This window comes from Caloenas nicobarica, chromosome 17 (assembly GCF_036013445.1).
Source record: "Caloenas nicobarica isolate bCalNic1 chromosome 17, bCalNic1.hap1, whole genome shotgun sequence".
Classification (NCBI taxonomy): domain Eukaryota; kingdom Metazoa; phylum Chordata; class Aves; order Columbiformes; family Columbidae; genus Caloenas; species Caloenas nicobarica.
Window position 1 is genome coordinate 2,550,662 of NC_088261.1, and position 13,444 is coordinate 2,564,105.

Consider the following 13,444-nt stretch of genomic DNA (forward strand, 5'->3'; position numbering starts at 1 on the left):
GCAGAGCTCTGCGGTGCTCCTGGCTCAAACAAGGTTTAACTTCAAGGGCGTGCTGTGAATTTGGGAAGTTTGGGAAGACCAGAGGAGCAGTGGCCGTCCACACCACGGCAGGATTTAACTCTTAGTCTGCCCTGCAGGCTTCACCAACCCTCAGTTTTCAGCCTGTTGAAGGGAATGCAGGCTGATGACACGGTGGGACGTGGTGTTGTGGACATTGGGAACGTGTGAAAGGGGGAGCTGCATGTACTTAGTTTCTTCTGGAGTGTAGTGAGATCTCATGGCTTTTCATGCACACTCATGGCAACAAGAAATCTGCGTTTTTGAGGCTGCCATAAGCCTCCTGGAGTAGTGAGGGCTCCCTGTCCGAGCCGCCCATAAGGAGGGATGTGTTGACCTCCCAATATCTCTCTCTACACCCAGCTTTTCCTGGCACTGGCCCATAACACCCACTCTATATACCCTTGCCCATATTTGTGCTCCATTTTTGCACTAGTCTTGTGCAGCCCATGCTCTGGAAAGGGTGCATTTAATTCAGGTGACGTATATATTTGTCCTAGCGTGAATTCAGCACATGGTGGATCTGCCTTTTGGGGCACTGCTCCAAGTTTCCATCAGTTCCAGCACTTCTCCAGGTCTCTCACTAACATGTTAACCCTTTGCTTTTCCTAAGGAGGATGTTTCCTAGTTACAAGGTTAAAGTGACCGGAATGAACCCCAAGACCAAGTACATCTTGTTGATTGATATCGTCCCGGCTGACGATCACCGGTATAAATTCTGTGACAATAAATGGTAAGAGAACATTTCTGTTTGCCTTTTTTTTTTTTTCTTCCATAAGAGAATTGCAGTTGGATCAACAGTTTGCTGTGCAAACTCAGAAACCAACATACATATCTTCCCATGAAAGGGATGCCAACCTCCCGGAGCTCTCTTTCATGGAGCAGAGATAGGTACAAGAGCCAATGGCTGGAAGTTAAAACCAGACAAATAGAAAATAAAATATTCTTAACAGGCTGGGTGATTAGCAGCTGGATCAAACTGCTAATGGAGGTGGCAGACTGTTCATTTCCAAAGCACACAAGACTGGATGTCTTCTCAGAGGAGATGCATAGGTTGTCTGGCCATGTGCGGATGTAAGAGGGTAAAGCCACAGTCTGTGTTATACTAGAGGCTGGACCAGATGATCTAATCATCCATTTTGGCTGTAAAAATTAGGTATCTATGTGAGTCAAGAAAAGCTTAAAATTCTTTTCTTCTATAGTAATATTTTGCTTTTAGGAGATGAGCTCTAAAGCAAAACATGGGATGGTTTACTCAAAGCCCTGGTTCTGCCACGCTGATCCTGCAGACGAAGGGAGCAGTGATGCCCCTATCACAGCCCAGTGCCAGATCCAGCTCAGAGGTTTTTCTTCTTTTATTCTTCCTCCAGAGTTCTCTTCTGTTATTCCTCCCTGTGCCTTTGATAGTAAAGTTAGTTACCCGAGACGCAGCTATGATTTTTGCTTTCTGACATAGGAAGCATCTTGTTTTCTCTTCTGATTTTTACCCCAAATATGCCCAGCAGCCTCTCTCACCAGAACCATTCCCTGTGCTTTTCCCAAACCCTTCCACCCATTGCTGCCTGGTGAAAAGACGAGCAATGGAAAACTTCACAGTCATCTTAATGGGAACGAGCTTGGTGACATCCTATAAAACTGTAATAATTTACTTGCACATTAGGGCTGCTCTAGTTTTAAAAAATCCCTTTTCTACTCGCTTTTGTCCTGGGGTGCCGCTGGGTAAGAGGCGGACTGAGGGCTCCACAGCACGGCGGCCACTTTGTGTTTTAACCATTAAGCCTGAGATGATGAATAGTTGTTAAGTCTCTTTAATTTAGCTTTTGCCAGCCCTAGAGCTGTTTCCTCTTTTCATTTTATTGCTGCTGGAAAGTCTCTGTTGTTTTTGATAATATTGCTTTTATTTATTTTTTTTTTTTTTTTTCTAAGAGGAGAACAATGCTCAGTAATGGGGGAGTTGCAATTAAGCGGGTCCGTGCGGGCTGGTGTTGGAGGGGCAGCACCGTGTGCCGGCACACAGCTCCGGAGGGGGCAGCAGCCCCTTCCCCCCGAGCTGCTGCTGGCCGGGGGCTGCCGGAGCCCCGCACGGCTGCGGAGGGGACACCCACACCTCTGTGCGCTCCCGCGCCAGGCGCCTTCTCCTGGGGAGCAGTGCGAGACCGTCTCCCCTTGCAGAATGGCTTTTGAAGGCTTCATGCAAAAACCCGGAGGAGATTTCCACCTTGATCGATGCCAACACAACTGCTGTGTAGGGTTCTCCAAGGAACGGCAGGAGCAGAGCTGGGGTCACTCTGCCGGCCTGCGGTGCTGAAACCGGGAGCCCCAAAACCTCATGAGCCTCTCTAGACCTGGCGGGAGGTTGTTGGGTTGAGTTCATGGACAAAACCCTGTCCTGTGTCCGGGCTGGTGACGGCTGCCGAGGTGACACGGTCTGTAACCGCTGTGTTTGCAGGATGGTGGCTGGGAAGGCAGAGCCGGCCATGCCGGGGCGGCTGTACGTGCACCCCGACTCGCCGGCCACCGGAGCGCACTGGATGCGGCAGCTGGTGTCCTTTCAGAAGCTGAAGCTCACCAACAACCACCTGGATCCCTTTGGACACGTAAGAGAGATGTTCTGCAAGGAGTTTGGTCAGAGGTGGGCCCGCGATGCCAAATTCGTGTCTGGAGCGGGATGCTGTTTGGGATGCTGCAGTTAATTTAATGACGAGGAGCAACATTTATTTTGTGTGGCCGTTGCAACCGGGTGGGCAGTGTTGGATGCTGAGGGAGGGGGGGCTGCCGCTGCTGCCTGTGTGCTTCCCTGCTCTTGGAAACGCAGCCTCCGACTTGCTCAGTCATTGCTTGTTGGATGCCACCAACCTTTTATTTTCTGCCCTGGAACTTTCCAGGTAGCGCTGTGGGATTTTCAGCCCGGCTGTTGCTGTGCACAGTACATACAGCTCGCAGAAACAGGTTGCATAAACTCGCTATTTTCCAGGCTGGCTTTGGCAGCCCTGTAAAAGATGAAGTATTTTATTTGGAAAATCTTAATTTATGTGTATTGCAAGCGCAGAAGTGGGCAGTACACTGTTATCTACCATCGTGTGTTTAATAACTCAGGACAAGGGCCCTCCCAGCCTGCCAGGCAAATGAGTGCTTAGATAATGGATATAAAAATACTGTCCAAGCTGAAAGTCACGTTCAAATAAACAAACCTCGCTGGCTGGAGGAAGGGAAGATAGAGGTTAAAATCCTTTAAGGTTTAGTGCCATCAGCTCCTCCTAGAACCACAGGTAAGAGAATCTACTTTGTATGTCAAACGTGGTTTTTAACCTGCCTGTCTTTTAAGCAGCAGCAGTTTGGGGGGTGAGAGAAGCTGTGAAAAGGTCGTGAAGAAGGGTGTAGTGTGAGAGAGGGCGTATCTGTCTTGCTCAAAATGATCATGCATCAAACCTCCAAAGCGCAGGTTTTCCCTTGGAATCGATGGTCCTGATGCCACCTAAAGCCGTACAGAGTGTGCGATTCTGACACAGCCAAATCAGGTGGAGCTTCATGGGGTTGACTCTAGAGGCAGCTTAAAACATGGCTAAAAATCCAATATTTTTGCTGCTTTCAGAATTTTCTGCAAATTTCAGACTTTAAAAAGCAAGCGCGCGGTGCGGTGGCAGAGCTGGGCTCTGGCAACGTGACACGGTGATAACCCAGCTCTGCGCAAAGCCCTCGGCAGAACTGACCCTCGTCCCCAACCTACTGACCCCAGAGAAACACGTGTGAACTTCAAAGGCTAATCAGGACCGTTTAGTGCTGACGTTATTAATCACAGGCGATCTTGCCCCTTCACTCTGCTTTAAGGGGGAAAACACCACGGAAATGAAAGCAAAACAACTGCGTTAAGGGCTGCACAGTAAAAAATACATAAAGCCCACAAATGCCAATGTTTTGGTGTCAGCAGCTGGACAGACCTGCTTGCTTTTTTTTACTCCTGTGTTTTTCTCTTGGTTAACTGTGTAGCTTAATATATGACTGTTTATGTTGTAAAATGTAAACCGTAAAACATACAGGATGTTCGATGTGGCTGTAAAACAAACAGGATGTGCAGTGTTGGTTTTGCAACTTTAAATGTTTGCTTTTCCTGACGTTGTCGTTTTTTAACTGCAATTTTAACACTGCATTTTAATGGGGAAGATCTTTTTTTCCTCCCTCCTTTTAATAAACAGCCTGTTTGTCCTCCCACAAAGCTTCCTTAGTGACACAGAGGGGACTCTGGTTTGTGTTTTGGGGCGATACCTGCAGCGCGATGCTCCAGATGAGCCCTGCTAAGCCTCCTGTGCCACGTGAGCTGTCCTGGCTCGTGCACAGCCCAGCACATTCTATCCCACACCGCTGGGAAAAAATGCCTGAAACGACCTGTTTTAAGCACCCAGGTCGCTGCGCGGTTCAGACACTGACGACCTGGCTAAATGGGATTCCTCAGACAGTTCCTCATTAGGCTTCTAAATTAATCACCTGCTTTAGAGAAGCGGTGCTCCACTTTTTGTTGTGCACACGGAGGAGAGTTGGTCTCTGCTCCAGGTGAGCGTGGATTTTCCTGTCGGCCCCTGCTCAGAACTGCTGTGCTGTTGCAGCGGTGGCCGGTGCCGCTGGCACAGGCAGCGCCTGCGCGGTGGCTGCCGGCACAGCGCAGCTCTCCAGCGGAGGCAGCACATTGTGAATAATAGCAGCTTCTCATTTCTAGGAATTCGTTCCCAGCAACTGCAAATGCTCTCCTAAGGCTCCCTAAGAAAAACAAGTTGGAAAACCCACAGGGTTTGTTTGCTTTCTCGTGCTCCAGCGAAGCCTGCCTGCCGTTTCCTTTTGTCTTTGATTTTCTCCAAACCTCAAAACCACGCGCAGTGGTGATTTCTGCAGGCTGCCGCTGGTCCTTTTTTTGGCGCATGGGCAGCTGCCCAGGCAGACCCGCACCGGCTCGCCCTCCCTGGCACCCTCAGCAGCACCCAAGGGTGTCATGGTGCTGGGCTCCCTACCTGGGTCCCACTGTCGCGGGCTCCGTCTCCTGCTGATATCCCCAAACCCCACAGCGCCCGGCTGTGCCCGCATCCCTTTGCTGCGTGTGAGCGATCCCCTCCAGCCCCTGCCGTGCTCTGGTGCCGACAGAAATCACTTGCTGCTCAGGGGCAGGAGGGGCGAGGAGGCGGCGAAGAGGCACATGGCAAAATATCTTTGCGCTAAATGTTCCTTTTCTGGATTAACCGTTTTTTGGTAGACGCTTATTTGGAGGAAAAAATGAAAGGGGCTCTTCCAGCTCCCCTGCCTATTCATCTACTTGTAAACGTTGGACGTGCGTGGTGTTGTGGGGGTGTCGCAAGAAGGATTTTAGTAATAGTGGTGGATTTTATGGGCTCGTAGTTGCAGACGCAGCTGGATCACGACAGGCTGCTGGGGTCCGTCCCCGTGCGCAGCCACTGTGCGTGGCGTGGGGGGGATGCAGGTCTGAAGGGCAAAGACATCACGGTGTGGGGCACAGCTCCTCTGAGCCTGGCTCCTGGGCACATGGGTTCTCACCTGAAAAACAGGCAGAAATTTTGCATTCGTTGATAAATGAATCTGTGCCCTGACTTCGTGCACTGTAGTAGCTGCTTAACGTCAGCAGCCCCACAGAGTTCATAAAGAGAAGTGTAGGTACATTTGAGGCTTAAAATAAGTAAGTTAAACAGCTTAATTAATAAGCCGTGGAGCTGAAGCCCTTGCTGCAATCCGCAGAATTAGATGGAAGATTATTTACTGTGCTGGCGGGAGGGGATGCCTCGCAGGCGGCGCTGGAAAGCCTCGCGTTCTCACACCCAGCCCAGAAACCTCGTCAGCCTCCAAAACCTCACTCCTACTTCTTCCACTGGCCAGTTATCCATTGTGGTAAATTATTAGTTACAGTCGGAGGCGTGGGAGGCATTTTTCAACGCAGACACATGCAGATTTTAAATAAGAAGAAGTGAAGTTCAGAGCTCTGTAATCTGCCCGCAAACCCCTCTGGTTGAGCAGGTTTTGTGGCAGGTAAGCCTGTGCCCAGCTCACGCACCATGGTTTGAAAATGTGGGCTGTATATTTTCCTCTTGGGGGATTTTTTTTACCATGAAAGGCTTCTTTCACCCCAGGCTTAACAACTGAGAAATGCTCATGTTGAGAATGGATTAAGAAATCAGCAGCCGCTGTAATGTTTAGCTGCAGTGAGGTCTGTCTGATCCTAAAGAAAGCATTGTAAGCCACCTATGCTTAGAGTAAAATCTTAATTTATGTATTTCCAAATCTTTACATGCAGAGATAATCAGCCCGATAGAGCCTCTGATTTATGTGGGACTGGTGAGTGACAGAGTTAGCGATTCTGGCAGCGCTGATGCTTTATTCTTTAATGCCACGTGAATGAGAGGCAGTTGCATATGTTCTGTCTTTGGAGACAAAGATACTCTCTCACGTGCCAGCAAGCTGCGCAAGGTTGGCACATTCCTTGCCCATTCCCAGTGCATTCTGCCTGGGTAGCACCCAGCTGTGTTTTCCAGGAGAAAAATGGGAATGTCTCCCTCGTCGTGAACCAGGTTATGTCATTGCAACTGCTAACAGATCGGGTAGCTAATACCAGCCATAGATGATGCACAAAAATAACCTCTGTGTTGGAAAGGGTAACATAATACCCAGATATCTTTCAGAAAGTTAGCTCAGGGCACATGGGGAAATATTGAGCGAGTCCTGACAAGTATCTCTGTAGTGATAAATGCTCACGGATGGAATTCCACTTTCTTCAGAGGTTTAAGGTATGTAAACAGCAGGGTGGAGGGCGCTCGTGAGATGGTCCTTATGGCCAGGAGCTGCGGGTGACAGGTGACGGATGCTCCGGGCGGGTGTGCAGGGGCACGGGGGGTTTGCTGAGGGGCTTTGCCTTGGACCCGCAGTGAGGTGGTCCTCCTGTGCAACTCATTTCAGTTCTTCAGGCTTTTTTGTTATTTTGCTGTTTGGACTTTCCTTCATCTCCTGGCTCAAGGTGTTTAAGCTGCTGAGACTGGCAGATCTTTGAAGCAAAAATCATCTCTCTTGTTTCCCGCTTGCAGCACTGGGCGTGGGGTTTTCGGTATCTAGAGGAGTTAACGATGAGCTGGATGGCAGCTCCAAGGGACGCCCCTCTCACCAGGTGCAATATATCTAGAAGAAACCCATAATTTACTCTCTCAGGCCTTCTCTTCCCCTGATTTTAGGCAGGCTGTGAACACACAGAGCCAGGTAAGGCTGGTGTTTGTGTGGAGTAACACCAGGGAACAGCAGAGGGGCCGGCACATCGCATCAGGGGTTTCTGCTTTTGTTGTTGTTGCTGTTGTTAAATGTCTCAACTGAAATTAAGCCTCTGCCAGAGGAATCAGCTTTTCTCATGGGCTTCTGCAGCCAGGCCAGCTTGGAAAGGGCGAGAGCATCACATCGGTATTTCTGGCAGGCTTCAGCTGGGACCGGATCAATTGGAAATTGTTTTCTTTTCTACAGAATACAGAAAGATATTCCGGGGGGTGGGGGGGGGCGGGGAGACAAGTGATAAATTAGGATTAGAAGTGGAGGTTGTGACAAATAACAGTACAGATTTAGATTAATTCCCCCCAACACAATATTGCTGAGCTTGGTTATGTTACACACCCTGTGTCTACCTCACTCCTTGGCTGCTGATGGTGCCTTTTAATTGCCAGAATTGACTTTATCTGCTTTTAAAGTGTGATGTTATTTTAGTTTCTGAGATGTAACGTACTGAGATTTAAACCTACAGGATATTATAGATGGTCTGTCACTTGTGATGACATTTGGAGTGATATTCCTGGTTTTCTTCACCCAAACCTGTGATTTGCTGGTTTTACTCTTTTATGCTGATGAGTTTGTTATTTCTCTCCAGATTTATTATTTGCACACTTGGTTTTATTTGATTATCACTGAAAGACCCCTAGTCTTGGTGTTTCCCTCTCATTTTGCTATTAATTCGACTTTAGCATTTTTCTGTCTTTGCTCGTCAGGAGCACTCAGGCACTCTAATTAGGTTAACGTCCTGGTGATCTCATGAAACCCTAAATTTTATTTAGGTTTTTATTTTTTTATTTGTTTGCTTTACGACTTGCGGCCAAGCCGTTTCCTCGCCGGGCGCTGGTTTGAGGTTTATGTGCCGCCTGCGGCTGAAGGGACGGGGCTGCAGCAGCTCCCGGGCAAAGCCGTGGCCGGGGGGCCGAGACGCGGTTGTACCACACGCGTCCCCATTAGAGCAGCGCTGCAATGGCTCTGGGGCGAGAGAGCAGGTTCACATCCTTATTCTCAGCTATCGATTTCTTATACGTATATATAATAAGATTTCTTTATATAGAGAGATATATAGTCTCTTTTATATATATAGAAAAGAAATACACAAGAACTTCATATATATATATATATATATATATATATATATATATATACACATGTCTCCCATTACTAAACTCTCTTTTTTCTCAGTCCATTTAAAACCCTTTGTCCAGTCCTAAATTTGAAGGCAATATTTTGGGGGGCATCACTAAGTCTTCTGATGAAAGAATATCCACGAAAAAGTTATTTTCTTTCTTCTTTTTTTTTTTTTTTTTTTTTTTTTAACCATCCATTTTAGGAAATGTCTTACAGCTGAACTGCAAAATAGTGGTGCCCCAAAAAAATCATAAAGCCGTATGCGAAGTTTTACATTGTCTGCTTTGTTCCTATGACAGAAAAAGGAGTGGGGCTTGTGCCACTGGGGACGGCATGTGTTTCGCAGGGACGGATAGATCTGCATGTGCAATTTAAATAGTTGGGTAAGGAGCGACCAGTGGAGCTCTTGGTTGAAAAGAAGGTTTCCTTCTCTTGCGTTAAACCTTTTTGTTGTTACATTACTGGTTTATGTGAGTCAAATGCGGTGGCTTTTGGTAACGTTCAACTAGAATCAGATCCTGAAGTCGTCTTCCAGTCTTGGCGGGGCAGCTGGCGTGGGGAAGGGCGGGTGAGGGGGTCACAGCTTGCCAAGGGCTGCGGCAGCCCGGGCGGCGCGAGGCCGGGCAGCAGCGCGGCGGGGCAGGGGACACGCGTGGGTGTCCTGGGGCCGCAGCCCCGGCTCCGCGCGGCCCTGGCCAGTCACAAACAAACGCTCGTCGGCTGTGGTGCCGACTTCTCCTCCACACCAGGGCTGTAGCGGGAGGCCGGGGAACACTGCCGTGAATTTCAGCTGACATTAGATAAAAAAGGCCTGAGGGGGAAAAAAAAAAAAAAAAAATTTAAAAAAGCCCAGCTTTGGCCTTCTCGTAAGGAACAATTCGTCTGAGCTCATGTTGAATCTTTTCCCAGGATTTTCCGTCCTTTTGGTTTTTCTTTCCCCATTGTGCAGGTTGCCAGGACAAACGTGTGGGTTTGGGAGGCTCCTCGGGTGGGATCGGCCCCAGGGGGACCAGGCGTCCCCTCCGGGGGTCGGGTGCTGCCTGGGGCTCCGCGAGCCTTTGGGCAGAGCCAGGCCAGTAGCTCCCTGGAGGTGACTGAAAATAACTTGGATGAGGTTTAGGTAATTTCAGAGCTAGCTTTTTAGCTGCTGTAGAGGTTGCCTGAATACAGTGTTTTATTTGGTTGAACTTGAGGATCCTGAAGGTGTTTTTCCAACCTCTAAATGGGTTCTAGGATTTGAACCGCTTGCTGTGGGGTGATGCAGCTCTGCAGGCTCCCGTCATGGGTCCCCAGCACTGTCCCGTTCATCCCGGGCAACCCGGCTGGGATGATTCCTCTACTGATGCTCTGTGGCATCTCTGAAACATTTACACATAAAGAAAAGTTAGGCTTGGGATGGCCTATACCATCACATGCTCTAAATATTAATCGAGATGAACTGCAGCAGTGGTTGCAATTCTGGAAGAGCCTCGGTGATTAACATGTTCTTTTATCTGCACGGAGACAGAATTGGGGTTTTTGTTTGGTCCTTTGTGCCCCAGCTCAGTGCCCTGGTGTGGGACAAGGGCCAGACTCAGCTTAAAGGCTTTTTCACTTCAGAAAGAATAGAAGGAAGGAAGAAAGAGGCAGAAAATATATTAAAATGAGAGATTTTATATTAGTTATGCGATCCCCTGGGAGCAACCATAAAATTATGTGGCTTTTTCGTAGCCATTTACTATTCAATATAAAAAAGCTAGTTGCCATAACAACCACTGCATCATATGACATTTGATACCTTGGAGAAACAGGGAGCGCTCTTAAATCAACTCCCCAAATTTCATATGAAAGTAAATACATTTTACTGGTGATTTCAAGGCAAGTTTGCTTTGCGACGAGCAACATGGTGCCATTACCCTTCTAAGCTTCTGGCCTCTGGGCCTGATCCTGCGAACTGGCAAACGCCTTCAAGGCCTGAAGCCGACGTTACTCAGCAGTGTGCGAGATTAGATGCCGAAGGCGTATGTTTTCCTAAGTAAAATTAAATGGAAGGAGCAAATGACACCATTTTTCTTTTGACATTTGTTGCTGACTGGGGAATGCCAAAAAAATAAAGACATTGAACTATATAAGGGTTTAAGTTCCAGCTGCCAACTATGTGATCAGCACAAAGTGGGGAGATGAGGGGGTGGGTAAAAAAAAGAAAAGTGTTTTCGTTAGCTCATGTTTGACTTCGGAGCTCGTCTCTCTCGCAGTCTGGTCCGCACATGCGATGTGGAGAAGCGACATCACCCCGGAGATCCGCTCCAGCTCCTCTCTGGCCAGCGATGAGGGGGTGACGCGGGCGGGGGGTCACCCCGCCTGCTGCCCGGTGACGATGGCATCGGGACGCCAGAGCTGTGACAAGTGTCCCAAGTGCTCCAGGAGCTGCTTGGGTCCCCGCAGCCGCACGGGTGGTTTGTTGCAGTGTTCTGGTGCCATGCGCGCCGATGCCCTTGGCAAAGGTTGCCGTTACCCAAATGGGTATTTTTTTTTAGCAGCCATTTTGTTTCTTGAAAACGTGTATTTTCCAGAAAGAGAGAGTGGCGGTGGTGGGAGATGGCATCCCCGTGGGGGCCTGTGTTGGGATGCTGAACCAATATCCGCTTCCTAAATTTGGGGTTGTCCATCTCATTTGAGGATTCTGGTAGTGGTTTGGTTTTGGTGTTGGTTTTGGTTTTCTTTGGTTGGTTGGGTTTTTTTGTTTGTTTGGGTTTTTTTAATACAGGAAAAAAAAAAGTATATTTACTAAGCACCTAAATATGCCCCTTTCTCGTGTAAGTTGAGCTGTTTCTTTCATAGACAGAGACTCGATCCTGAGACGCAGAGAGGCTTTCAGTCACCAAACCAGGGTCTTCCAGTGCTGCTTAAGAAACTCTCTTTTCCAGTTTCCCTCACTAATGTTGTATCCTTGTCCTTTATCACCTTAAAATTTCCCTCTATCCAATACATCTGTAACTATTTTCAGCAGCGAAACAAGGCAAACACTGTTTCTTTTTTAGTAGCTAGCCTATTTCAAACTACCTACATTTTGTACTGGAAACAATTTAAAACTCTTTGTGACAGTGTCTGACTCTGACTTAACCTCCTTGTGCCCATGCAATGAAAAACACAAGTGCAGGTAAACATGAAATTATTGTTTTAGCATCATCTTTGAGGCTGAGAGCCCCTACATCACCTCCTGCCCAGCACCGACCAGCAGCAGCCGTGCTCTGCCCCATCAGTTAAAATACTTCTCATTTTTGACACAATTCTTTAAGTTGATCTTTCCGCTGATGTTCGTCATCAGGGTGGAATTTACATTTGTTTTGTGTATTTTTAGCCAGTGACCAATTTTCCACAGCAGCCTTGAAAACTATTTAGCCTGAATTGCTGGCATTTCACTGGGCACAGGCAAACTGGTTTGCAGGTGAGAGCTGGGAGGCTTTTTTGAATGATTTGCAGAATTTTTGAATGCACAAGGCTTACGGCAAGCACGAGTAAGAAGGATGCGTGTGCATGGCATGAGAACGGTGTATTTTGATGGGGCTTTGCTTTGGTGGAAACTCTTCCCCATCCACATCCGTGGATGCTGACTCGGTGACGTTAACCTGAGCGCTCTGTGGTTCTCATATCTATTAATCAATCTATTAATCATGTTTTATGCTCAGTGGTGGCTGTTTGGCTTTGATCTGGCACATCTCAGGGGGGTCTCCTTTCCTCGTCCCCGCTCTCGAAGAAATTTAGCACTTTCCAACAGGGACAAATAGTCACTTTGGTGCAAGGGACAGAAATGCTCAACCTTGTAAATGCACTGGGCTAAATTAAGCCGTTTAGAGTTCCCTCCCCAAATGTCCTGCAAATACGGAGCAGTTCACGATGAACTCCAGGCAGGTTTGCAGCCACAACTGTAACCTTGAGCATCTGTCAAAAATCCTTTAATGAATACTTCTATCAGGCTGCAAAAAGTAATGTCTTGTCCATTTTGGAAATTGTTTGGACTCCTGGGCTATAAAGAAGTTTAAAAAAAAAAAAAAAAAAAGAAGAAAAATAGAAAAATATTTTTAAAGGGGTCATTATAGTCCAGTGGATACTACTTTGGAGGTAGAATGCTGACTACTCATCCAGAGTGTATCCAAACTTGGGATGCTGATTTTCCCCTTGGAAATCTCAGTTTAAGATTGTTTTCTTTGTCCTGCTGTTGACTTGCTCAGACTTTGGGGACAAGTCACCCCCCTTTGCTAGACCTGGGTAGTTTGGGACAGGCAGTGAGGAAAGCTCAGCACTCTCCAGCTTCTGCTCCAGACAGTCGTTATTTATCAGCTTGGCTCAACTCTTAATTATTGAAAATTAAAATGCCCCTTCTTATGAAAGTGTCAGCCTTCTGGTGTTACTCATCTTGGCTTTGTTTTACGAGTGGCTGATACATGAAAGCAGAGAAAAAGCTCCAAACCCAAACCTGAGCTGACCCTCTCAGATCTACACCCTGCACATCAACAGCCACAAAGTGGTTAAGAGACTTGATGCAAAGCTGATAAAATGCCAAAAATTCCTCGTTCTCTCTCTTGGGGAGCAGGGAGGGTTGTCTGGAAAATGTCAACAATAAAAATTGCATTTAAGTGGTATATAACGCAGCCAGCTACTGTGGGCAGAGTTACGTGCAGCCAGACGAAGGGCTTTAAAGAGCACAAGCTCCTCGGCTGCCTCCCGTCCCAGCTGGAGCACAGAGCACGAAATAGAAAGGGTTCCTGAGCACAAAAGCCGATCACGGAGCGAACGCCTTCCGTTTCTTAGTAATTCTCATTTAAAATTGGCTAGCTCCACAATTGGTGTAAACCGATGCTGCTCTGCTGCCTTGTGTCCATCCGTCTGTCCGTCCACCCATTCGTTTATCTCCCACCCGTTGAAGACGCCACCCGTCGCAGTCCTCCCCGCTTGTCCCTGTCAGGGACGGCCGTGTCCT

At 47.8% G+C, this 13,444-nt stretch overlaps 1 protein-coding gene across 1 annotated transcript in view; it reads left to right on the top strand.

Annotated features, from left to right (window-relative positions):
• TBX4 (T-box transcription factor 4) overlaps positions 1 to 13,444 on the top strand; it is a 34,389-nt gene that overhangs the window by 13,447 nt on the left and 7,498 nt on the right. The window contains exons 4-5 of the mRNA XM_065647091.1: positions 671 to 790; positions 2,507 to 2,654. Of these exons, the coding sequence (XP_065503163.1) occupies positions 671 to 790; positions 2,507 to 2,654 (268 nt within the window). The remainder of the gene's footprint in view (positions 1 to 670; positions 791 to 2,506; positions 2,655 to 13,444) is intronic.